Source organism: Dromiciops gliroides, chromosome 5 (genome assembly GCF_019393635.1).
Source record: "Dromiciops gliroides isolate mDroGli1 chromosome 5, mDroGli1.pri, whole genome shotgun sequence".
NCBI classification, from domain to species: Eukaryota; Metazoa; Chordata; class Mammalia; order Microbiotheria; family Microbiotheriidae; genus Dromiciops; species Dromiciops gliroides.
Window position 1 is genome coordinate 201715045 of NC_057865.1, and position 25676 is coordinate 201740720.

At 46.5% G+C, this 25676-nt stretch overlaps 2 protein-coding genes across 3 annotated transcripts in view; one reads left to right on the forward strand and one right to left on the reverse strand.

Moving 5' to 3' along the window:
* The window catches only part of CACNA2D4 (calcium voltage-gated channel auxiliary subunit alpha2delta 4), a 174946-nt gene that overhangs the window by 69344 nt on the left and 79926 nt on the right, over positions 1-25676 (reverse strand). The gene's annotated exons all lie outside the window — the stretch shown is intronic.
* On the forward strand, positions 2691-23718 carry LRTM2 (leucine rich repeats and transmembrane domains 2). 2 transcript variants are annotated; one of them, XM_043968684.1, is made up of 5 exons: positions 2691-2822; positions 11178-11372; positions 12152-12298; positions 17160-17750; positions 20943-23718. In XM_043968684.1, the coding sequence occupies exons 2-5, from the start codon at positions 11213-11215 to the stop codon at positions 21392-21394; spliced, it is 1350 nt and encodes a 449-aa protein (XP_043824619.1). In that variant the 5' UTR covers positions 2691-2822; positions 11178-11212; the 3' UTR covers positions 21395-23718. The 2 variants fall into 2 exon arrangements, with proteins under 2 accessions (XP_043824619.1, XP_043824618.1); XM_043968683.1 differs by lacking the exon at positions 2691-2822 and adding an exon at positions 3017-3394.

The window sequence follows — 25676 nt, forward strand, 5'->3', positions numbered from 1 at the left end:
CTTACCTATCCTGGTTCCCTCCTACCTGTCTCACTGCTCCTCCTCAGTCTCCTTTGCTGGATCTTTATCTAGGTCACATCTGCTAACAGTGTTCTCCAGGGCTCTGCCCTGGGCCCTCTTCTCTTCTTTGTCTATGCTAGTTGACTGGATGATCTCAATAGGTCCTATGATCTCAATAGCTCACCTCTTTGCCGATGATTCTCAGATCAACATACTTCTCTGCCCTAACCTTTCATCCCCAGCTGCTCATTGAACCCCTCAAATTGGATCTCCCATAGACATCTTGAACTCAACATATCTGGAACTGGACTCATTATCTTTCCCCCAAAATCGGCTCCCCTTTAGAACTTCATTATTACTCTTGAGTCCCCTTCTGGGCCCCTCAGGCTGACAACCTAGACGTCATCCTTGACTCCTCCCTCTCTCTCATTCCCATTCTGCTCCTTCTCTATTTAATCTGTTGTCAAGTGCTGTTGATTCTACCCTCAAAGTATCTTCTATATATGCTCCCTTCTCTCCTCTGATATTGCCACCATCCTGGTTAGGCTCTCATTACTTCACATCTGGACTATTCTAATATCCTGTTTGATTTCCCTGCCACAAACCTCTCCCCACTCCAGTTCATCCTCCACTCAGCTGTCAAATTAATCTTCCTAATTGCAGTTCTGACAATGTCACCTGCCCTATTCAATAAACTCTAGTGGTTTCCTATTACCTCCAGAATCAAACATAAAATCCTTTGTTTGGCTTCCTACCCTTCCAGTCTCCTCATACCTTACTACCCACCTTCCCCCTTCAGCCCTCCCTCTCACCCCCGGCTTGAAATGCTTTGATCCAGTGACACTAACCTGGCTGTTGCTCACATGTGACACTCCGTGTCCTGCCTCGGGGCATTTTCTCTAGCTGTCCCCAAGGCTGGGTATTTTCTCCCTCCTCATCTCTGCCTCCTGATTTTCCTGGCTTACTTCAAGACTTAGCTAAAATCCTACTTTCTTCAAGAAGCCTTTCTTGATCCCCTGTAATGTTAGCTCCTTCCCTCTGTGGATTATCTTCAATTTGTCCTGTATATTGCTTGTTGGTACATATTTGCTTGCCTGTTGTCTCACCCATTAGACTGTGAACTCCTTGAGAGAAGGGACTGTTTTTGTCTTTCCTTGTATCCCCAACATTAGCACAGTGTCTGACACATTTTAAAGTCATTTTTAAGTCGTGTCCAACTCTCTGTGGCCCCATTTGGGGTTTTCTGCCTGGCAGAAATACTGGAGTGGTTTGCCATTTGCTTCTCCAGCTTATTTTACAGATGAGGAAACTGAAGTAAACAGGGTTGAGGGCCTTGCCCAGGGTCACATAGCTAGTAAGTATCTGAAGTTGTATTTGAACTCAACTCACGAAGTTTTCCTGACTCCAAGCCTGGTACTCTCTTTACTGTGCCACCTAGCTGCCCCTTGGCACATAGTAGGCACTTCATAAATGCTTATTGACTGACATCTCCAGATAATAATAGCTAACTTTTATGTAAGCATTTGATCCTCACAACAACCCTGTGAAGTAGATGCCCCTACTTTACAAACAAGGAAAAGAGAGGTTAAGTCACTTGCCAAGGGTCACAGACCTAGTAAATGTCTAAGACAAGATTTGAACTCAGGTCTTCCTGACTCCAAGACTCATAAGACAAAAACTAAGAGATATGGAGAACTGGAGTAGGAGAGAGACTCAGTGATGCCAATATATAACACTGATTGTATTAAAAAGGAGAAAAAGGGCACCTCTTAAAGATCAGTGCCCCAGAATGGGAGGCAGAACTCTGGAGTTACATTTCTGGTTTATTCACTGATTTATTTTGACCTTGCAGAAGTATACTTTAATCTTTCCATTTCTAAATTTCCCAGACCTGTGTCATGATAATTGAGATTCTTGGATCAAAATATTTCTTCTCCCTTTTGTTCACTATCCTCCCCCTTACCCCCTTTCTCCACCATAGAGCCTGTTTATGGATGGAGGCAAATTGGAATTACAATACATGAAGGAATCTACCACCATTTCTGGAGCTTTCTAGTAACCCAGAACTCTGTGTGGCTGCCATTTTGCCAGACTCACCCATGAGAAGCATATCGTAGCACACCTGTCCTCTGTCCAAAGTCCACAGCTCTAATCTCATCATCAATAACAGCCACAGTGGTCCCTGCCACAAAATCCAGATCCTAGAATTGTGGTGCAATGGAAAGAGCCTTGGATTTGAGGTCAGAAGGCTCAGGTTTGTATCCTGTCTCTGCCACCTACCACCTGTATGTGACCTTGGGCAAGTCACAACACTTCTGGGCCTCAGTTTCCTTAACTGTGAAATTAATGGGTTGGGCTCCATGATTTCTCTAGAGCCTTCCAGCTCTCACTCCATGATCCTCTAGGTGGTCATATTTTGGAGTAGTTGGATCTATGGATGTCTTATAACCTTTGTCTGCCAGGTTCAGGGGCCTTTGCCTGTTGTCCACACATCAATGCTACTTTCCTTATCTTCTTATTTCCCCTTACTTCTCTGTGACTTACCCTAATTAGAATTCTGTGGAAAGATGATCTTGCTTTGTCCAAGAGAGGAAAATAAATGTTGGGTTCAGGCTTTTCCTCCCTCCTGCATGTCTCTGCAATTAGCTCCTCCCCAAAACAGATTAAATGTGTACTAAAGTCAGCCCCTTGGGTCTGTTCTTTGTGGCTTGGTCACCTTTCTCCCAAATTAGCAGGGTGGAGGGATTAGAAGGAGAGCAGGAAGAAAGAAGAGATGAAGGGGGTAGAAGAGCGTGGAGAGGGGAGGGGAAACAAAATGAAAGGTAAAACTGCTCCTTTTTTTCCTGGGCTTGGAAATAATTGCGATGTATCAGGGCTCATTTCTACCGAAAATATGGATATTTTAAGGCTGAGCCTTGGATGCCTCCGGGGTGTGTGTGTTTGTGTGTGTGTGTGTGTGTGTGTGTGTGTGCATGCGCGCGCATGTGTGTGTGTGTGTGTGTGTGTGTGTGTCTGCGCGTGCCTGTGTGTGCTGCTGTTGCTGTCATCACAGATGTACCCCCAGCTGTCACTCCATTGCCCGGTCTCTTTCGCTTGAGCACACGCTTCTCTCACTCTCCCTCTCTCTCTGTTTGTTATTGACCCAGGAGCCCCATCCCCCTTGCATGCTGAAAGACTGTCATTGCATCTTCCCTGTGCTGCGTGCTGGGAGCCAGTGTCCCGCTCTTGTGGCAAGGGTGGTGAGAAAGGCTGGTGGGTCAGGGAAGACCCTGGCATTAATTCTGCCGAGGCTCTGTCCGCCGGTGCCATTCGGATTTTTCCAGGGATCCGGGCAAGGTTTCATTCGAAGGTTTAGCTGTGTGATCTGATGAGACCGCAGGCCAGTTGGAGGACCGTAAGTGCTGGGAGGCAGTGGAGAAGGCTGTCTGGTGGGGTGAGGGGTGGGGATGACCGCCTCTCCTGTGTATTCATACTCTGCTGCTTATGTCTCTTGTGGCTTCTGCCTGCCCTTGGACACCTGCTGGGACCGCTGAAATCCAAGGCCACTGGACACCCAGAGGGCAGAGGGAGGGTGGACACCTCAGGGAGGGGAAAGGGGAATGGGCACCACAGGTCTGGGAATGCATGTTCGTGGTGGCAGTGGTGGCTGTGGGAGGTGAGGAGGGGGGAGAGCAGGGGAGATGGCAGCAATCCCTGCCTGCCCTGGGTGGCATAGAAACCAGTCTCTGCAGCACAGAGCTCAGAGCCAAGAGCTGTCACAGAGCGCACACTAGGTTCCAGCACAGATGAGCCCTGAGGACCCAGGTGCTGTTGAGATGGATGTGGAGGTGGGGGGCTATGGGGTAATAAGACTGGTAACGAGAATACCAAGGGAACTGGGAGAGACTTGGGGTCAGGGTGGGGAGAGAGGACAGCTGAAGAACAGGATAGGGAGACAAGACCATAGAACTCTAAGGATCCCTGGAGGCTGCACTGGGTATGGGACTTTGGTTTCTGAATGGTCTGAATTTGGGCTCTGGAAGCAGGAGGAATCCTCCCCTGGCAAGACATGACCCATATGGCCATGCCATTGGAAAAGCCTCAAACAGATAGGGCATGGCTATAAAGGGATCCAGGAAACAAAATCAAGGCTCTCTGCTCTCAAGTCTTAGTCCACCAGGAGAGGGAGATATGAGGGATGTATATAGGACTCTGTTCAAAGGGGCACAAAACTTGATCCCAATTAGGCTTTTCATCTACGGGCCAGCCCACCTTTAGGCTGGGAAGACAACTCAGTGGGCCCATATTGGTGTATGAAGTCAAACCATGCCCAACCTTATGTCCCAGCAGACCAAGAAGGATTGGAAAACCAGTGCCAGGAGACAGTTTCTGCCAGGGTTATTTGGCTCTTTGGGAACTGTGCAGAAGAGAGAGTGGGCCAATACTGATTTCTCTGATTCAGATTCCTCACTTTCCCCTTGACTTTAGGTTGGGTTCTATTCCAGTTGGCCACTGAGTCCTCATTTCCCCTGAAGTGGTTTTGTTTCGATGGTAACATCCATCTGGCACAGTTCATTGGATAATGCCTGGGTGTCTCTGATCATGTATATACACTTCTCTGGGGAGCAAGGAGGAAAGGTAGAGGGTGGGGCTGAGGGTTATTGATATGGAGAAATAAAGATGAGGTGGGAGAAGTCTAGCTGGCAGAGAAACTCAGTAGCAGCTTCTGCCTCAAATTCTACTACATCACAGAGGGCCTGGGTCCTCCATTTGGCAGGGAGCTCTCTGGAGCTGCCAAATGAGAGAAGCCAAGAAAGCTGGGGATGGGGGTGGAGAAATAGGGTTTTCTCAAGCAGCAGAGCCGGCTTCTCTTGAGATTTGGCTGGGAACCATCTCTGGGGCCCAGGATGAGGAAACCCCTCATCCCATCTCCTCAGCTCTGGTTCTGTGTAAGTAAGCAGCCTGATGGGGCTTGGGGATGGGGGATGCTATGGGCACCGGTTGTATGCAGTCAGGAAGGAAGGTGGGGAAGGCAGTTGTCTTTTCACCTGACATCAATGGGGTAACATTTCAGCGGTGAGCAAGGGAGTCAGTGGAAGAAATCTTCTCTTCTTGCTGGCCTCTCATCCACCTTCCATAAGGATCTTTCCAACTCTAGCCTTAGTCCCTCCCTCCTGAACATAGGACTCAGGTAGTGAGTGAGTGGGAGTAGTGTCTGAGCTGCCTTAATGAACACATGGAGTTCATTCATAACAGAGCTGCTCCCCACCAGCAGTTAGTGACTCAGGGGGACTTTCCCCTTCACTCCTTCTGGGACTGGCTTGTGTGGGACAAGAAGAACTGAAGGAGGGCTTGAGATAGAGGGAGCTGGAGTTGGGTGGTAAGTGGTAGTTTCAAGGAGGTGTCACTGAGGAAGTTACTTGTTCTTTCCAAGCCACAGAGATGCTTTTTTTTTTTAAACAAGAAGTTTTCCAACTGCTCAAGAACTGGGATGTATTTTGAGGTGAGGATGAGGAAGAGATTTTGGAGGTATCCTGGTATGAGGCCTGTGATATACATCTTAGTTCTTGATGAGTGCCAGGGCTCAACTTCAGGAAAGCCATTTCAATCTCATCTCTGGGCTTCAGGCAACCCAAGTGTGATGCAGGGTCCCATTTCCCCTGGAGAGCAAAAACTCTCCTGTTGCTTAATCAGCCCAGCTCTCCCCCATACCCTGGCCTTGGCACAGAGACCCCCACCTGATCCAGAAACATCTGACCAATGTAAAAAAAAACCAGTGGGGAAACAGAACACACTAAGAGCAGTGGGAGTCAAGGGAGAAACTGCTGCACTGCGGTGGGAGTCAGCAGATGGGGCACCCCACTTCTTTGGGGCTCCATTTCCTCATTTGTAAATTGAGAATTGTAGAAGATTCTAAATTCTATGATTCTATATCTACTGCATTTATGTTGGGAGAGAGGAAGAGAGTCTTGGCTCCCCCCTTTCAGACTGAGGGTCTGAAAGGCTGTGAGCCAATCTTGACCCCAGGATTAACCTGGCAGAAAGAAATTAAATCAGAGGGAGAGGAGGTTGGGAAATAAGAGTGTGGTGATGGGAAGGCCAAGAACAAAGCAACCTTGCTCTCTTTTCTTTCTATACATAAATGAGAAAATGTATCCCATCCTTACCCTCTGCCTGGGCTGGGAGCAGGAGGTTTTGCTAGGAAATCTGTCTCCTGGTCCTCTTTCCTCCTAGATCTGTAGGGAATTGTATAGTCTATCCAACTTCAGGTACATTAGAGATCTCTTCTGGACTCCCCTTCCTCTTGCTCCCCACCCCCAACCTCACCATTTCAGTTCCCATTTCTCTTAGGTGTACCCTGGGAAGTCCCCATGATCTCTAAGGTCCCTTCTAGCTCAAAGTCCTATGATTTTGTTTCTTCCAGCTGCCACCTTCCAACATCTCCTTTCCCCTCTTCTCTATATTTTTTCCCTGTAGCCGCAGTCATTCTAGAGCTCTTCTATTTTTGCTTCCCCTCCAGAATTGATGGGCTTCCCTAACCTTCCTCTTCTCTACCCTTCTCTTTGATCTCTCCCATTCTCAACCCCTAAACAGAAGGAAGTTTTCTAGAAAACACTCATTATTGACATCACTAATGCTGGGAGGGTGAGAGGGGGTGCATTTTTCATTTTAATCTCAGTAATTCCTCAACCTTCCTCTTCCCATAACTCTGAGACCCCCAAAGGGAAGTCAGTTTAGGAGCAGAGTAAGACTAGGAGCCTGCCTCCCTTCCCAGAGTACTCCTTGGCACCCCACTGTAGGTTCCAAACAGCTTGGTAGGCTCCCTCCACGTCAAGTCTATGACACATTATTAAGGTCATATCAGGGGTTTTAGAAGATGCTTCAGGTTCCAGAGCTGGAGGAAGGCACCTCACCTGCCTAAAGCTACTTAATCTTTCCATCACTGTGCCTTCCCATAGGCTATCATTCATGCCTGGAGTGCTCTCCCTCCTCATCTCCACTCCTCAGAATCTTTATTCTCATTCATGGCTTTCTAAGGCACTATTTTCTAAGTGAAGCTTTTCATGATTTTCTTCTCTCTCTTTAGTTGTTAGCACTTTGTCCATCCTCAAATTACTCTGTGTTTCTTGTCTAGTTATATGTGTGATCTCTTTTGCAGAACGTAAGCTCTTTGAGGACAGAGATTGTATTAGTTTTGTCTGGATGTCCCCAGCATATACATAGTACCTTTTATGTAGCAGTTAAATAAATGTTGAATTGAATTGAACTGATTCAACCAGTCAGCCCTTATGCAAGCCCAACTGAAGTAGGCACAGAATCAATATTGGGGTCACAATCCTCCCCCATCTTTCATAATTCCTGGAAGCCAGGTGCAGAGAGTTAGGTATTTTGACATGCCTGAGGACTGGAAGTAGTTAAAACATCTTGGAGCCGAAGGATTTGAAGGGAATTGAGAGGAGAGACTCTTCTAACAGTAGCCCTCTGATCCTGTGCCTTAATCCCCACCCTGGCTGTGGATTTCCCCTTCAGACTGTTCATTTATTTCAGCAGCTGGTCAGCGCCTGCTGCAGCAGCTGCTCTCCAAGCCTCCCCAATGTAGGTCACCCCCTTTACTAATGAGGCTGGATGATATTGGGGCAGGGAGGGTCCTCTAGCAGGAGGCATGAGGGTGGGCAGCCATGGATTTCTGGGTTCTATTCCTCTATCTCTCCAAGGGACTTTTAGATAATGTCGTCCCCTGGCATTACCCCAGTTGGAGAGTAGTGTTAAATTAAATCCTTTACCATTTCCCCTCACCAGAAAAGCCTAGACATCTCATATTAGTTTACACAAGGTATGGGAGTTAGACTACATCAGAGGGTAACTGGATATTTTCCCAGGGGTTTGTGGAGGCATTTTTAATTTTTCACATCTTTCCAAAGAAAGGAAAGGTTAAAAGTCTACCCTGCTGGGTAGCTAGGTGGCGCAGTGGATAGAGTACCGGCCCTGGAGTCAGGAGGATGTGAGTTCAAATCTGTCCTCAAACACTTGACACTTACTATCTGTGTGACCCTGAGCAAGTCACTTAACCCCAATTGCATCACCAAAACAAAACAAAACAAAACAAAAACCCAAAACAAAACCAAAGAAAGGAAAGGTTAAAAATCTACCTGCTGAGCAGCTAGGCAGCTCAGTGGATAGAGCACCGGCCCTGAATTCAGGAGGACCTGAGTTCAAATCTGGACTCAGACACTTAACACTTACTAGCTGTATGACTCTGGGCAAGTCACCAATTGCCTCACCAAAAAAGAAAAAAGTCTACCTGCCACTTCTTGAAAGAATGTTCTAAAGGTTTGGCATCAAGGCTACTGTATGTAGGTTTTCACACCCAATGTATGGATGGAGAGAAGAGGGAGGAATGTTAACAGGAATTACTCTAGTGGCATGCCCTCTGTTCAAGCCCTTTGGGTTTCTTTCCACATGGTACCTTACCAGGATCATGGGGGAGACTGGTTGAAGGTTTGACATTTCTCAGGTGGATAGAACAGACCAGGAAGAGGGAATAATTCCAAATTTGCTTGTAGGGGATGCCTTCCTACTACAGCAATTATTCCATTACCTGGACCTGAGCTTGAAGTCGGGAAGAGTGGGAAGGGAAGTTGAATGAGAGAGAAGAATATGCTTAGTAGCTCCAGTCTGAGCTAAGAGATTTTCTCTGGCTTCTGACAACCTGTGGGGGTTTTCTTTGGACCTCTTTTGCCTGGTAGTCTGCTGATTCCTTCCTTACTGAACTCTGGGCTGGAGCTGGCCCTGGACACCTGCCTGCTGAGAGGATTTAGAAAACTGGGAAGCTCCTTTCTTTGCTGTCTAAGTGTTGTCATCTAAGGGTGGGTGTTAGAAACTAGCTAGCAAGCTTCTGTGTGTGTGTGTGTGTGTGTGTGTGTGTATCTGTAGCTTTGTGTGGGTGTGTGTTTGTGTCACGTGCTTATGTACAGAGCTGCAAGCACGTGTCTGGGGAGGCCCATGTGTGCACCCCACTCTGCACAGATTTTGCAGATGCCAGTAAATGATGATAGGCACAGGGGGCATATGCTAAGCTGTGTCATATGTCATTGTGGAGGGGCTCTCTGGCTCTGTGTCCTGGAACTCACTTCCAGTCCCATCCTCTTGAAATGGAAAGGATGATGAACTGCAAGTTAATATACCTGATTTCTGTTCCCAGCTCTTCCACTAACCAGCTGTGTGAGCTGGTTGGCAGCTTAGTCTCTCTGGGTCTTAATCTCCTCATCTGCAAAATGAGGGAGTTGAACTCTTTCATGTACCTTCTAGCTAAAAAAATTATATGAGACACTTTAACTTCCTGTATAACTGCAGATAATTTACCAGGTGTTTTCTGAGGTCAGCTTTAACACAATGATTCAAGTTAATATTCTCAAGGTGCGTTGGGCCCTTGGGCCAAAAATTCCTGCAGGAACCGTAGATTTTTGATCACTCTCAGTGTCTGACAGATGAAGTAAACATAGATGTTTGTCTCTGAGAAGTAAACATATCAAAAGACCTTGTATTCTCATCTACTTGGACAAACATGCATTAAGGTGACCTTGATGTGTGTATGGCACACGTCTGTGAATGTCTTTCACAATTTCCTGTAGAGTGCACGTTATGCCAGGAGGCCAGGTATGGGGAGAGAGGTGAGCCCATGTTTTGTGCACATGTCCCTGAGCTTTAAATTTCTCTGTCCAGAAAGAATGTCTTAACAACCTGCTGCAATTTAGGGCAGAGGGCTAAAGCTTTCCTGTGGCTCTTGGTACAGAGCATCCTCAGAGGAAGATGAGCCATGGTGTTTCTGGGTGCTATGGGAGGGGAAGGTCGATAAGCTCAGATATTTTCCTAAATCTTCTGTTCTGTGCTTGCTGGGAGGAGGCAGCAGGCTGTGCTGAATGGAGCTCAGCATCTGGACCCCACACCTCACGCCAGGATGTGGACAGTAAGGGTCATAGGCTTGGGGAACATATCTCATTGTCATTGTTACCCATGAGGCTCCCTCTGCAGGGAGAACAGATGTTGGGAGATTGTTTCTACCGCTCTCCAGGAGGGGAGAGGGCAAAAAATAAGAGAAGGGAAAGAAAGAAAAGGGGAAAAATAAGAGAAGGGGCAATAGTTGGGTCCTGGAGCCTCTCTTTCCTAGTCCTAATTAAGGGCTTCCTCTCTAGAGCAACATAAAGCTATCCAGGTAAGATTGTTCTCAGCCAAACCACTGGTGGCAGGCAAAGGCAGTGATATTAACAGTAAAGGCAGCTACACTAGAGGTTCAAGGAGCAGAGCTATCTGTATAACTTGGCAGAGGGAGAGAGGGGAGGAGAACAGGGAGGGAGAGAGCTACAGGAAGATCCTAATGCCTGGGGGAGAGACAGGCTTGCTAGATGTCGGGATTTCTAAGACAAGGCCTCAAGCTTCCTGGCTACTGGATCCACCTCCTTCCTTGGCTGTGAGCTTAACTCTGTTGTTGGCTCTTCAGGGGGAGAGAATTAAATGGGGCTGGAAGGAGAAGTAAAAGGAACAGGAGCTGGAGCTTGAGAGGGGAAGCAGCAGCCAGGCATAACCCAGGGATGTATATACCAGGCGAGCAGGGAAGATAGGACCCCTCTGGGTAAGTGCCCACCTGCCTCCTTTTCTGATGCCTGAGCTATTTTTTTTACTGAGATTTGGAGGGGAGATGGGAGAACTAACCAGAAGGAAGTCAACCTATGTTCATGTGACATTATGAAGTTATTTTACTTCAGGCTGGACTTTTATTTGGGCAGAACAATAAGAGGTGTGGGAGAATTTTGGTATCATCTCGATTCTTTCCTCCCTATAGCTCACTTTACACACACACACACACACACACACACACACACACACACACACACACACACACCTGTAGTTGTTCATCCTTGCCACATCCCTGCAGGACAACCGTTCTTGGCCACAACTAGGAGGAAAGGGGGAGCGCAGCAGTAATGGGGTACCTGTTATTCCTCTAACTCAGCTGTTATTGATGGGGCTAGTGGTGGGGTATATCTTTGACTCTCTAGAAAAATTGAGAAAGGCACTCCCCCCCCTTTTCCCTATTTGAAATGGAAATATTGCCTCTCTGCCTTCCCCTTCCCCCATTTCCTCCTCTTCTCTTTGCCCTGAGACTTATTCTTTTACTCTGTGTGTTTCTCCCTCTTTAGAGTGTGCAGCTGCTGCAGCATGAACCCCTAAGCTGATGAGCCTTATTATAGACTTGTTTGCGGAAGACAGCACATTCCAGTTCACCTCCAAAGAGACAAGGGGAGCTAGAGGCTGTCCCTGGGGCACGCCTCTGCCCCCCTCTTTTCAGCTGAAGCCCTGGGAAGGGCTGAATCACTGCCACCTCAGTGCACATGGTAGGAGGGCCATTCCAGTGGGGAAAAAAATGTGAGGGGTGGGGGTGAGGAAGTGGGGGAGGGTTGTGCCTGGATACCGCAGAGATTTTAGTTTGTTTTTCCCTTTAAAATGGGGATGCTCCAAACCCCGAAGCATTATGTAAAATCCAGAATATATTTTATTGGTGAGTTCTCAGATTGAGAACTAGTTAGCAAAGACAGGGTTTAGGGGATACACTGGGGGTGGGGGAGTTTCTAAAGGGCCTGCACAATGCCACATGCATTATTTGTCCTCTTTGGGTTTGTAAGCATCTCAGAAAGCCCTGATACAAAGTCAGGGCACTTCCTCAGTGACGTGGACAGTGAGTGAGTAGCCTCTCCCCCCACCCCCAACAGCACTGTCCTACAGTGGCCTAGAGATTCTGATGCGCCAAACACAATCACTCTTGCTTTCCTAGATTTCTCTACTCTCAACCATCATTCTTCATTCTATACACAGTGCTATACTTGCCCACCCCCCCATACTTTATCTCTTGGAGCGGAGATCTAATAAATGGTTCTTTGAATAGAGCCTGATCAATGAAACATCCCCCTTGGCTGTTGAGCTTTGCCCAGCCTCCTCTGAGACACCTGAGAGAGCTTAGGCACTGCTTCCTTATACTCCCCATCCCCACCACCTAGCAAATGAATAACGAATTAGTGGGGAGTGTAAAAAGACACCAGGGTCCTCTCCTTAACCCCTCATGCATCAGTGCTAGGAAGACGACTCAAATACCCTTCTCTTCCTTCCTCTCTTTCAGGACTGACAAGGCAGGACAAATCGGGGCTCCACTGTCTCCCAAGAGATCAGGGGCCAAGAGAAGCTGTAGGGTTCAGCACCATGCTGGCACTGGGCATTGGGCAGTGCTGGAGAAGCAAGCTTTCCCTGAGGTGGAGACAGCTCTCCTGTGAGTACAGTCCTTATCTGATGGAGGGGATGGGTGGGTAGGGGCACCAGGTTTGGCATGGTGTGACATTCTGGACCTTAGTGAAGTCTAAGCAAGAGCCACCTCGAATGCACTAGGTATTGCTCTGGGCATTAGGAGCCCTGCCAATCTCCCTCTTTTCTTAGAGCCCATCATGACTAACATACCCCAACTCTACGTCAGGTGTGGTACCTCTGCCTTACTATCTAAGTCTGAATAAATCCATTCCCTTTTCTGTGCCTCAACTCTCTACTTATGCATAGTAGGGAGAATGACTTTGCCAGTCTCTCCTCCACGAATGACTGCACCATACCACACAATCATGGGTCCTCTTCTGGGCTAGACTCGTGGAGTTTAACAGAGCAGAGATACAACTGAGTGGGATTATACAGTTCCCCTCCTCATTCTGGTTTATACCCCAACCATGCTAAATCCTCAGTTTTAGGATTCAAACATCCTTGTTTGATTGGGAGTTCAGAGACTTCCAGAACTAAGATAGTTCTGTTTTAACTACTAACCAGAGAACTTTTTTTGTGAGGCAATTGGGGTTAAGTGACTTGCCTAGGGTCACACAGCTAGTAATTGTTAAGTGTCTGAGGCCGGATTTGAACTCAGGTCCTCCTGACTCCAGGGCTGGTGCTCTATCCACTGCACCACTTAGCTGCCCCAACTAGAGAACTTTTAACCACTTTGTACCTCACACGTTCCAACTGTAAAGTGCAAGAAGATGGTAATATGATTTTAGATGGATAGGATCTCAGAGATTTTATTTTACAGATAAATAGAAATAATATAATATGCCTCATTTTATAGTTGAGCAACCTGAGGTCTAGAGAAATTAAGTGACTTACCTACCCATGTATCTCCCTCTTGGTCCCTACCTCACAAAGCACAGTAAAAACAAAGATATATACCTGTGAGTTCTCTGGGGGAGAAAGAAATCTTAGGGGGTCATGTTAGGTGACCAAGGATATGAGTATGGTGGGGGGGGGTTGTCTCAGGTAAAAAACAACAGTCTACACATGTTCACAACTTAATAAATTACAAAGTGCTTTCCCTTCACAACAGCCCTCTGTGGTGGGTGCTGCCAAGACTATTTCCCCCATTTTACAGATGAGTGAACTGAGGTTCAGTTGGCTCAAAGACGTCTGTCTCTACAGTGTCTCTGCTTGGGCTGAGGAGTGGCGGGTTCTCTCAAACCCAGGTCTTCTGGCTCCACGACAGGGATGTCTCCTGAGTTACAGATGGGTATGGGAGGTTCTGGGTGTTGCCTTTCTGGCCTCTGCAGTTCATCTTCATTGCTCCACAAACGGCCTGAATTATTCACTGAGGGATGGTTGTTGATCTCTGAGCCACCCAGATCCTCTTTCATTCTCATTTTAGTTGCATCATGTTTTCCCGACCCCACAGCATGAGACACCTGGTCCGCTGCCCTGCCCTTCTAGGGAAGGGTCATGGGGAAGGTTCAAGGCACATTCAGCCCCCTGCCTGGGAAGTGGCTTGGGGGGATGAACACTCAAGCTTCGGCCTGTGCTCACTTCTCAGGGGCTCAATTTTTCCTGAGGTTGAGCTGATTTCCAAGGGTTACAGTAACAATATCAGAAGAGGAGATGGAGTCAAAGGCATGAAGGTAAATTGATCCAGCAGCACCAGAGATGAGGTGATTTCTAGAGATGCTTGATCTGTCTAGAAGGGTGTAATAAGGTGGGGGTGGGAAACAGGTGACCCTAGATGGTCTAAAGAAGGCCTCCACCTGGCTAACATTACCCCTGCCTGCTCTTACCTACTTCCTGCTCAGGACAAAGAGACTCAGGTGTCAGCCTCCCACTGTGGCATCCAGGCTGTCATCAAGCCTGCCTGTTACACAGACAGGAGAGGGAGCAGGTCCTATCCTCCTTCTAATCCACCCTCCACCCTGATCCACCCTCTACATGATGTCAAGACAGCCAGTCTCCTTCTGGCAAGGGCTTGTTGTATCATCCCCACCTACACACACAGGCTAAAAGGGTTAATCACTCCTCTTTGGGTGGGGTCAGGGAGGAATGAAGGCTCACCTCCTTGCACCTCCCATCTCCTTTCCCCTTGGCTCTGTGCTTCTGATTGGCAATTATCAGCCAACATGGCTTGTAGAGGAAGAACATGGGGACCAGTTGTGGGTCTATGCTCAGTGCAGGGAAAGAAACAGAGGTTGTGATGAAGAGATTTAGGCAGATGGCTTTGATTTCGGTGGTGTGTGTGTGTGTGTGTGTGTGTGTGTGTGATTCTTTTACACATTTATCATCCTTTGGTATTATAGATTATTCCAGAGGATCCAAAACTAGGACCAATAGGTTATGGTTGAGTGGATGTACACTTTGGTTCTACATAAACATTCTAGTCATGAATGCAGACCAATTGTGGTCAGCTGTATGAAGTAATGAGCTTCCCTGCTACTGAAAGTATTTGAGCAAAGACTAGATGACTATGTCAGGGATGTGTGGGAGATCCATTTTGAGTCTGAGAATCTATGGTTTCAAGAGTTTGTACTACTTCCCAGCCTAATCCCTCTCTTTATCCCATCATTACTCACTTATATAGCATCTGAGAGTTCTTACCAGACAATTCTGTAAGGTGGAGAATGCAAATATTATCACTCCCATTTTACAGATAAGGAAATTGAGACTCAGAAATGTTTAGTGACTTAATAACAAGGTGCCACAACTTGTTGGAGCAGTTTTGAACACAGACCTCTGAGCCTTGCACTCTTCCAGGCTCCTCTATGGCTGCTCAACATTATGGACCTCTCATGGTTGAGTGAGATATGGAGAGTGGAAATGACAGAAACTTCATCAATGGTCCACTATTGGGAAATTCCTCCCCTTTTTCTGGGCTGCCTGAATTGTAGGATGTTGAAAAAAGCACTGGGGTTGGAGTCAGAAGACTTGGATTTGAATCACAGCTCTACTAGTTATATACTAACTGTGTCATCTTGGCCAAGTCACTTTATTTCTGGCCTCAGTTTCCTAAATGAAGGCGTTAGACTCTATGATCCCTAAGGTCTCTTCACAGATCTAAGTCCTGTGATTTACAAGAATCTCATCCTCCAAGCATTATTTGCTTGGTGAAGCACTATGCATCTCACATGCCCCACTCTCATGATGCCCAAGGACATCTTCTGTTAGAGGTTGGGCTTTACCTATACATGAGTAAATAAGGCAATTGGCCTCTCAGTTGGGTCTTTGGCAAGTTTATCAGTGGTGGGGTGAGTATTATGTAAACCTTAACTTAGCTTCCCATTCTTTGCATGGCTCGCCTCTAGGTAACTATGGGGGAGGGGCCAGGCAAAATGGCAAGGAGACAGGAATTTTCTTTTAAGCAAGTATCCCCTTCTTGGCAGTGATTTCTGAATGGCATTGGGGAAATAAGCAAGAAGAGAATTTTCTGACACCTTTAAGTGCTTTTCTTTGCAGACAGCTGTAGCTCCCTGCAAAAGGTGACTCTCACGGAGCTCAACTTAAATGAGTTTTCATGAGGCTGGTCCCACATCCTCTGGGGCAGTTTTGATATTCCTCCATGGCATAGCAAGATTCTGCATTAGTCACTGCTTGCTTCAAGCTTCCCTTTTGCCTTTGTGAGGCAGTTCACCCTGCCCGTAACTCTTCAGTGCCATATGGGAGATGGTACTGCTTGGACTTTAAAGGGACCGTTCCCTGTTAGACCTTGGGCACTAGAGACTTTGTAAGGAACTATTGAGCTACTTGATGCCAGTCAAAGGGGAAAATCATGACAAGTTGATTCTTCCTTTGAATATTTCCTTCATCTATAGTGAAGAGTCAAAGGATCTGGGTTCAAATCCTGGTTCTGCTACTTGCTATTTCTGTAATCTTGGGCAAATCTTTTAATCTCTTCGGACCTCAGTTTCCTCTACTGTAAAATGAGGAAGTTGAGCTAGTTGTCTCCAATGTCCCTTCTAGCTCCATATATATGACCCTCAGGTAGTCTATGGTCATTTTCCCCTCATTTCCTGACCCCCTCCCCCATAGTCCAGGTCCTTATCTCACTCTTCGACTAGAACTACTATCTAATTGGTTTCCCACTTGAATGAATCCTACACACACCAGTCCTAAAACAATGTCACTCCCCTGCTCAAAAACTCTCAATGACTCCCCTTTGCCTACAGGATAATGTTCATATTTTTTTTAGCTTAACATTCAAGACCCTTCACAACCTGGTCCCTAACCTGGCTCACTAGTCCCCAAATGAACCATTTGGTCTAGTCAGACTAATTTGTTCACTGTCCATATTCCCTTGTTGTACCTTTATTCACACCAGGGCCTCTCCTTGAAATGCACTACTTCCTTCTCTCCTAGCCCACTGCAGAGCACATAGTATGTAATCAATAAATATTTACTCATTGATTAAGGTTGATGCCACTGGGAGGTAGGTATGGTGCAGTGAGAGAACACTAGATTTGGAGTTAAGAGTTTCTGCTTTTGAATTGCAATTCTGCCACTTAACTGTTATCTTAGGCAAGTTACTTAGCTACATAGAGAACTCAGTTTCCTTATCTATAAAATAGGTGCAATAATACTTGTACTACTTACCTTACCCGATCATCATGGGGATCAAATAAAATGATGAATGTAAAGCACTTCGTAAAATAAAAAGAAATATTTAAAATCCACAAATTAGGATTACCTAGAGGAAACACCAAGGGCAATGAGCCTATTAACTAGGGAGACAACACTTTCCAGGTATTTCTCAGGTTCTCTTTCTGTTTCTGACTCTGTTTCTCTATTTTCTTCCCCTGTCACTTACTTTCTAGAACTTCCCATTTCACTTTTCTGTCCTCTCCTTTCCTTAGGGATTGCCTGCTGGATTTCCCTGTATGCAGCAGAGACTCTCCCCACCTGCCCTTTCTCCTGTAAATGTGACAGCCAAAGTCTGGAAGTGGATTGCAGTGGCTTGGGGCTCTCCACAGTGCCTCCAGACGTGCCTGCTGCTACCCGTACCCTTTTACTCTTGAACAACAAGTTGAACATTCTGCCTAGTTGGGTTTTCTCCAATCTGTCAAGCCTTCAGAGGCTCGATCTGTCCAACAACTTCCTGGACCAGCTGCCTCACTCTGTATTTGGGGACCTGGTGAACCTAACTGAGCTTCAACTTCGCAATAACAGCATAAGGACCCTGGACAGGGATCTCCTGCAGCACGCACCCCTCCTCCGACACCTGGACCTGTCCATCAATGGCCTGGCACAACTGCCCCCTGGCCTCTTTGATGGACTCCTGGCCCTGCGTTCTCTCTCACTCCGCTCCAACCGCTTGCAAAACCTTGACCGGGTGACATTTGAACCACTAGTGAGCCTACAGCTGCTTCAGGTTGGGGACAACCCTTGGGAATGTGACTGTAACTTGCGAGAGTTCAAGCACTGGATGGAATGGTTCTCCTATCGCGGTAAGCAGAGCTGTCTTTAGGATACATCAAATTAGGACTAATGCCACACGTTTCCAACTTCCCTCTCTCCTGAGCTAGGTTCAGTTACTCGGGGAAGCAGCCGTCAGGGAGGAGGTGGTTTTGCCAGCTGGTGCTAAAAAAGATCTGAGGCTCATCTCTATACACTCAGCCTCTCTTACCTCCCCACCCCCTTGTCCGCCTCCCCAGCCATACATCAGTGAGACAAAGGAGTGGGACTGCCCTTCTGCCTTTCTCCCCTACCCATTTCAGGCTGCTGTTTTGTTACTTTTTTCCCTCTTGAAGGTTTCCCTTGAAGTTAATTTTAACCTGATTTTACCTATATGAGAATGTTTGTCAGAGGTAGTGGTAGGAAGCTGTGAGTAGAGGCAGCTTAGTGTGGTAGAAAGAACAGTTGACCATGGATAGATAATTCATCTTTCTGGGGCTCCATTTCCTTGTCTCTAAAACAAGGGGACTTAGCTGGATGACCTCTATGGTCCCTTTTGGCTCTAAATCCTATGAAACTGAGGCTTCCAGGGAAGGGAAGTGACTTGCCTATGGTCACACAGCTAGTTAGTGGCAGTGTAATCTTCTTTCCATAACACCTTAGTTGTCCTCTTTGGGGGAAGGGGCAAGGAAATGATCCTGAGGATTTGTGGGGGAAGAAGGTGTTTTTTTTCTTGGTAGGCGAATAAAGCTATGGTAGAATGCAAAAGGGAGGCAAAGAGGAAGGACAACCTGCCTCTACTTTATAAACAACTGCATCAATTTCTCAGTTATCCATAATAACAGGGAAAAAGGGATTAAAATTCCATAGCCAACAGCTACAACCTTCTCTCCCAACACACTTTATATCAGATCTATAATAAGGAATCAAATGGCTTAAATTTTACCTCCTTTTGCATACCTTTCCCATATTTTGAGCTTAGAGGAAGGAAAACTAACACTTCCCAGGAAAAAATTCTAACATATTTTAAAATGATCTAAAGGAAAGAAGAAAGAAAGGAAAGAAGTTCCTGATACCAGTGAAATTACAGATCCAGTCCCTACCCATATTCTAATAATTGGGAAAGATGTTCAGACCTACTCCTCAACTCCCATAGTCCCTCAAAGAGCCTAAATTGGCATTCACACCACCAGTTTAGAGAAAGAATGATGTCTATTGTTTAGGACACCATTAGCAGCTGGGCTTGGGGAGGGGGAATGCCCAGGACCTGAACCTGGACCTGGAATCTACTGCAAGTTGTTCATTATATAGGTGTAGAACTTGACTGGAAGTATGAAGAGGGAAAATGATCATATCCTAGAATTTTCAAATCAAAAGAACCTCAGCAGCCCAAACAATGCATAGAAGGAATTCCCACCATGACATACTCAAGAAATGTTTGTTCAGCCTCTGCTTGAAGATCTTCAGAGAGGGCCCCTTCTGCATTTGGTCAGTTAGGAAGCTTTCCCTAACACCAAGCTCAGTTTACCCCTTTGCAACTTCCTTATTGATCCTGGTTCTGCCCATTTGGGCCAAATAGAACAAATCTGGTTCCTCCTTCACATGCCTTATATACTTGAACACAGCAATCATGCCCTCCCCACCCCAGCCTTTCTTTTCCAGGCTAACTATATCAAGTTCTTTCAACTGATCCTTGTGTAAAGTGGTTTGAGGTTTGAGGAGGGTGGCATATAGTGGAGCTATCACCTCCCTATTCTTAAAGCTATAGCCCTCTTAATGCAGTCCAAGATTAAATGAGCATTTTTGGCTGTCACATCCCATTGCTGACTCCTATTGACATTTAAGTCCACTACCCCCCCCCAGATCTTTTCAGTACTATTGCTATCTTTGCATCCCTCCTTTATCTTATATTTGTGAAATTGATTTTTTGTACCCAAGTGCATAACTTTACATTATCTCTGTTGAATTAGATCTTATTAGATTCCCCCATTGCCCCAGCCTGTCAAGATTCTTTTGGAGCCCGACTCAGTCATCCACTGTGATTGTCATGCCCTCCAGCATTATAACATCTCTCATGGAGTATCCAAGCATATATTCTCACTACCCACACTGTCCTCTACCCACTTTATTTATAGCCTTTGTATGTCTTCATAATCATCATCCTACCTCTGACACAGACTGGCTTAATTACCTTGGGCAAGTCACTTAACCTCTCAGTTGGGGCACTAACTAAGATTATACATTGTAGAACAGGTAAGGATCTGCATTGGTAGGGGGAATTTCCTCAGTGGAAGTTCCTCAGATTTGGTTTCCTTCACTCTATCCCCCCCCAATACCCTCATCATCAATGAACCTCTATCAGCCACCTGATACCCACGTCTATCCAAAAAATGGCACTCCTCCCATTTGGAAGCACCCACTCATAACTACAGGACTTTCTATCAAAGTGCCTCTGAGCCAAATACTTTGGTAGGGACACAGGAATAAACTTGGGAAGGAGAAGAAAACTAAGGCTAGAAAGCTCCTCTCCTGTTCTCAAACTCTTAGGAAGAGCTAGTATGCAATAACTGTGCCAAAAGGTCAATGTGTCATTACATATTGACCTTTTCCTTTTGCTTCAGGAGGTAGTTCCCTGGCAGGGGAGGTCACTTTTTTTTTGGTGAGGTAATTGGGGTTAAGTGACTTGCCCAGGGTCACACAGCTAGTAAGTGTCAAGCATCTGAGGCCAGATTTGAACTCAGGTCCTCCTGAATCCAGGGCCGGTGCTTTATCCACTGTGCCACCTAGCTGCCCTCCCCCCCCCCAGGTCACTTCAAGAGGAATAATGCCCAGCAGCTAAAGGCAGAAATTAAGCAGCCAATTGGGGAAAACAACAAGAGCAACAACCACAATAACAAAGTCTTTGAGAAAGAGGTTACAAAGGAGAGAGTCCCCACTAAGCCTTTTCTACCTGGGTGAAAGTCTCATTCATTCAAAGAGTACTTATTAAGGACCTACTATGTGCATAGCACTGTGTGAGGTGCTGTGTTATGTCCTCTGGCCCAAGCTGACTATAAATCTGGCTTTCTCAATGTGTCTAGATTAACCAATTGTCTCTTCCCAAGATGACACTTCTAGGGCTGCCACAGTGTTGGTTGGCAATTGTACCTTTTGGATCTCTCATTCTGGGAACTTTGGAGCAGGGAGAGGGGTTTCTTGGGCATGGAAAGATGAGCACCCCATTCTTTTCTCTCCCTTTGGCACAGGGGGACGCCTAGACCAGCTGGCCTGCACGATGCCCAAAGAGCTGAGAGGGAAAGACATGCGGATGGTTCCCATGGAGATGTTCAACTATTGCTCTCAACTGGGGGAGAGCAGCTCAGCTGGGTTGGAAGTGTCTGGGCCTCCCTGTACCAAGGCCAGCCTAGAGCCTGTTAAGCCCAAGCCTGGGGCTGAGCCAGAACCAGAGCCCAGCACAGCCTGCCCCCAGAAACAGCGATATCGGCCAGTTAGTGTCCGTCGGGCCATTGGTACTGTCATTATTGCTGGTGTGGTCTGTGGCATTGTCTGTATCATGATGGTGGTGGCTGCCGCTTATGGATGCATTTATGCCTCCCTCATGGCCAAGTATCACCGGGAGTTAAAGAAGCGCCAGCCCCTGATGGGTGACCCAGAGGGTGAGCATGAAGATCAGAAGCAGATCTCCTCTGTGGCATGAGACCTCCCCACCCCCATCTGGCCTTAGTAGGAAGAGCTGGGAAAGAAAGCCAGGGACTTTAGCAAGCCCCTCTCTTAGGCAACTCTCCAGCACCCCTTCCTCTCTATCCCGAGTTTCTGTTGTTCAGTTCCTGTCTCAGTCTGATCACAGAACACTGCTTTCCTGGATCCCACCTTCCTCCCGTGCCCAACCAGGCAAAGAAACCACAGCCCAGCTGCCTCAACGAACCAGAGTCCTTGGAATTTCTCTGGAAACTCTCTCAATTTACTCCCTCATCAGACATTTGTGTGTAATTTCCAAAGGTTCTGCCTAATAGGAAGAACAGATGAGGGCAGAGGGGAAACCTCTGGTGAAGAAGGGAGGTTTTTGCAATCATGTTTTACCCTTCCTCTCACTCTCCTCTGGGTGGAATCATGGCTGTGATTCTTCCAGCATTTTGCCTTCAAGATGCTAGAGGAAGGGAGTCATGGGAATGGGGGGAGGAGGGGCTCAGAGGAATATTTCTGCTAATCTGTCTTTTAGGTTTGGAAAGATACGTTTAACCTTCCTTCAGGGCAAAAGATGGTTCCATTTTTTAGGCTCTGGTACAGCCACAGGAATAAAACCTACCCTACTCTTATCAATACAGCTATATGAGTATATACATCCTTCTTACACTGCAAATGTAGTTATGACCCTAAATCTGGCATAATCTTCAAATACTCCCTGCCCTCATTGCCCCCGAATTCACAAAGACAAACTCACATGCTCATAGCAATATGAACAAAACTCTGTTGATTTAGGAGTCTTCACACGGGACAGATTCATGCATACACCTTCACACAAAGATACAGTGTAGCTGAGATGTCACTTTCCCCACAACAGAGAGTCATCTGTTCAACCAATGGGGGAGAGAAACCCAAATCCAACAGCACAAGGATTCTTTTGCTATCTGCTAAAGTGGGATAAAGTATTGTTTCTGGACCAGACTGCCTATCACCATGGTAACCAACTCAAACCTAGCATGTTGGATATTCTGGGGACACCTGCCCCAGAGGCCTCAAAGCTATAGTGCTTGTGGCTGGTGCAATATTAGGAACTCAGACTCATATCACAGAATACTTAATCAGTTCAGACTACACAGATCAGCACTGCTAGGCACAGTTAGGACACTCACCTCTGCATACTGCAACCCAGTTTCTCCTCTAGAGTCTGAGTTCTGAAAAAGGAAACTAGCATGCCTCTTACTTCACCTATGCTCCGATGTGTGATTTTGGGCAAAGGAGCAGAGCTGGATCATCCTTGGATAATGCTGTTTGGCCTGGTGATGCCCCTTTGTGGGGGAAGCAGGGACATGGAACTGGGAAAGTGAGTGTCAGGTAGAGAGAATAATGTTCCTCACTGAAGCTCACTGCCAACCTGAGTGCCCAAGGGGGATATTCCCCTACAATCCCTTCTGGTGCTTGGAGAAGGGTGCGTTCCTCTTCCAGGCATAGGTAAGCATGGGTCCACTGGGGAATCTGACTGTTTGGTCTTGTTCCTCAGAGTCTTTAATTACAGCTAAACTAAGGACCAGAATCTGAGCCAGGAGGCTATAGATTTGGATTCTTAATGTAGCCAATAGTAATGGGATACATAATATACTAAGAATGTATGAGTAGAGTGGGGATGGAAGAAGAAGGTCGTGGAGGAATTATGGGAACCCTAGTATTTCTCCCTGCTTTTCCTCTTCTTCCTCCTTTATTCTTCTTCCTTCTCATTATGAGTTTGATGCCTGGTGATGTTTTTCATCATTCCCTGGGAATACCTTGATCTTCTCTTTTCAGGTCAGTGGTTTCCCAAGGAACATCTGAGGGGCTAGAAGGCACCCAACTGGTTAATGGGGTGTCTTAGGAGGATAATATAAGGAAAAAGTGCATCTAAAGCACAGGCAAGAAGAGGGATGGGGGAAGATGGCAGGGTATGACTGGGCTGGTCCTGGTTGCCTTTCACCCACTCCCCCAAATCTGCATATGTAGGCTATGGGGAAAAAAGGGAATGAGATGTAAGGTGGGCATAGTGGGGGAGGCATGTTTGAGAAGGTGCTTCCCCCAGCTAAACTGGGGAGTGGATACCATTGGCATAAGCTCAATCAACCCTTCCCTTGGGTAGGTGGGCCTTCCCTCTTCTATATGGGTTGGCAGTAGACCTGATTGTTGTTATTATTGTTTTTAATAGGGGTGGAGGGGTGGGGGAGGGGATTAAAAATGGCGGTGTCTTCAGCACAAGGCAGGAGATTTTTAAAGGCAAAATTATATTTCTTGTTTGTTGTTTCAGAAGAACAATAAAGACTGTATTTTCCTATAGCCTTCCTAGTTTTATTGGCTAGGGAGGGAACGTGGTCACTGGAAGGACTGATGGACATACAATTTGGCCTCCCCTACCTTCTTTTTCTCCTTCCTTTACCTCATTTTCTGCTCCTTCATTTCCTCCAAGGCATTTAGGTATAGTAGCTAAGGTATATCATACCAAAATATGAGACAAATGGAAATCCTAAGGTTCACAATGTTCCCAATCCTGGAGCACATGTAGGGTATTCAAATAAACATTTGTTGAGTCTCTCAGGTATTATGCTCAATGGAAGGAATCCAAAGGCCAGAAACAAAATAGTCCCTGCCTTCAAGCAGCTTACATTCTACTGGGAAACTTGGTGAAGAGTCCTGGATTTAGACCAGGTAGCAGAGGCAAGTTGATGGGAACAGTTCCCAGGTTTGGTAGAACTTGGGGTGATAGTCTCGAAATAGCTCACTCCTCCTTCCTGTAAGCACACATGGTTTTCCTGGGCTATGGCATGGGTTTCCTGGTGCAGATGCTGGTTTAGGGACTGACAAAAATAGAGCTGGGGGCCTAGGCAGCGCTCTGAAGCCTGAAATTTAATTGGATTTACCCTGGCAGTCAAGATCTGACAGGCCCACAGGACAAGAAGGCATTCATTTACTTAGGAATATATTTCCTTCCCTATCATGGAATTTGGGTTACTTCTAAGACAAGCCCAAATACCTTCACTACAGGAAGGGATGCCTCTGGCCAGATCATATTCCTCCTAAGGGGAGCCTGTCAACAAAATATGGGTGGCATCTGATGATCCTGGAGGACCCAGGGGGGAAACCAGCGAGAAAAGGTAATTGTGAGACACATAAACATCCAGCATTTTAGAGGCTGTGTTCTGGGTTCAGCACAGTGGACAGAGCCAGAATGTGAAGGGAAAGAGGAGGAGCCCCTCATAAACCCTCACACAAGCCCCGCCTAGATTGTCTGGCTCCCTGATTAAATAGTGCCGGTAGCCTAATAGGCTAGGATTGGCCTCCAACTGCTCCTGTCTGGGCTGCCTTTGCTGCCTCACGTGTTGCCTTCTTTTTTTGTTTGCTTGTTTCTATTTCTAGAAGAGCAACTTTCATGTGAAAGTCCAGAGGCAGAGGCAGAACCCAGGAAAAGGCAGGAAGGGACTTAATCACCGAGGATATTCCTCGAGGAAACAATGCTTTTCACAGTTGAATTTGAGTGTTCTCATTTTTCAAAGCCTTCCCTGCTCTTATTGCTTGGTAATGATTCCAGATGGCATCAGACGATTCTAAAGGGCAGCTTTCTCTGAGCCCTGCTGAAGAAGCAAAACAGTTACTTCCCATACACTCCACAAATCTGTATAAATTGTGCCTATAGTGTGCAGACCAGGCATGCGTAAAGGCAACCCCAGACCTAGCCGAAGACTGCTATATGGTAGGATGAGGAGCACATCTCCATCTTGGCAAGAATCAGGGGCCAAATGTGGAGAATTTCCAGTCGATGCAGCTCATTTGCTGGTAGAGGATGACTCACACTTGATAGCACTTTCAAATTCACAATTTACTGACCCCGTACTCTTTTCATAACAGCCCTGTGAAGGTGACTATTAGCATCATCAGAGGCTATTGTCTTATTTCACAGATAAGGAAACTGAGGTATAGAGAGGGTTAATGGCCTTCACCAAGGTCACAAAGTTAGTAAGTGCCAAAGTTGGAGCTCCAACTTAAGTCTTAGATGCTAAGACCAGTGTTCTTTCCCTTGAACAACGTTGTCATAGGGCCACAATGTAAGAGTATGTGTGAAAACACACCTGTAGATATAACAGCAAACACATTCTGTACTTCTGAGTGACACTGCTGTTATTGCCTGGGCACGGGCCATTCCTTGGAGCTAGGGATCATAGGAGCTAGGGACTCCCTACTCTGTTTTTTACAGTTGAGGAGACTGGAGCCCAGAGAGGGGAACAGGATGGCTTGAAAAT

Coding starts and splice junctions, on each gene's coding strand:
- LRTM2 (XM_043968684.1), top strand. CDS start 11,213: ATGAGCCTTATTATAGACTTGTTTGCGGAAGACAGCACATTCCAGTTC. Junction 12,299..17,159: donor GAGGTGGAGACAGCTCTCCT/GTGAGTACAGTC, acceptor TCCTTTCCTTAG/GGATTGCCTGCTGGATTTCC. Junction 17,751..20,942: donor GGAATGGTTCTCCTATCGCG/GTAAGCAGAGCT, acceptor CCTTTGGCACAG/GGGGACGCCTAGACCAGCTG.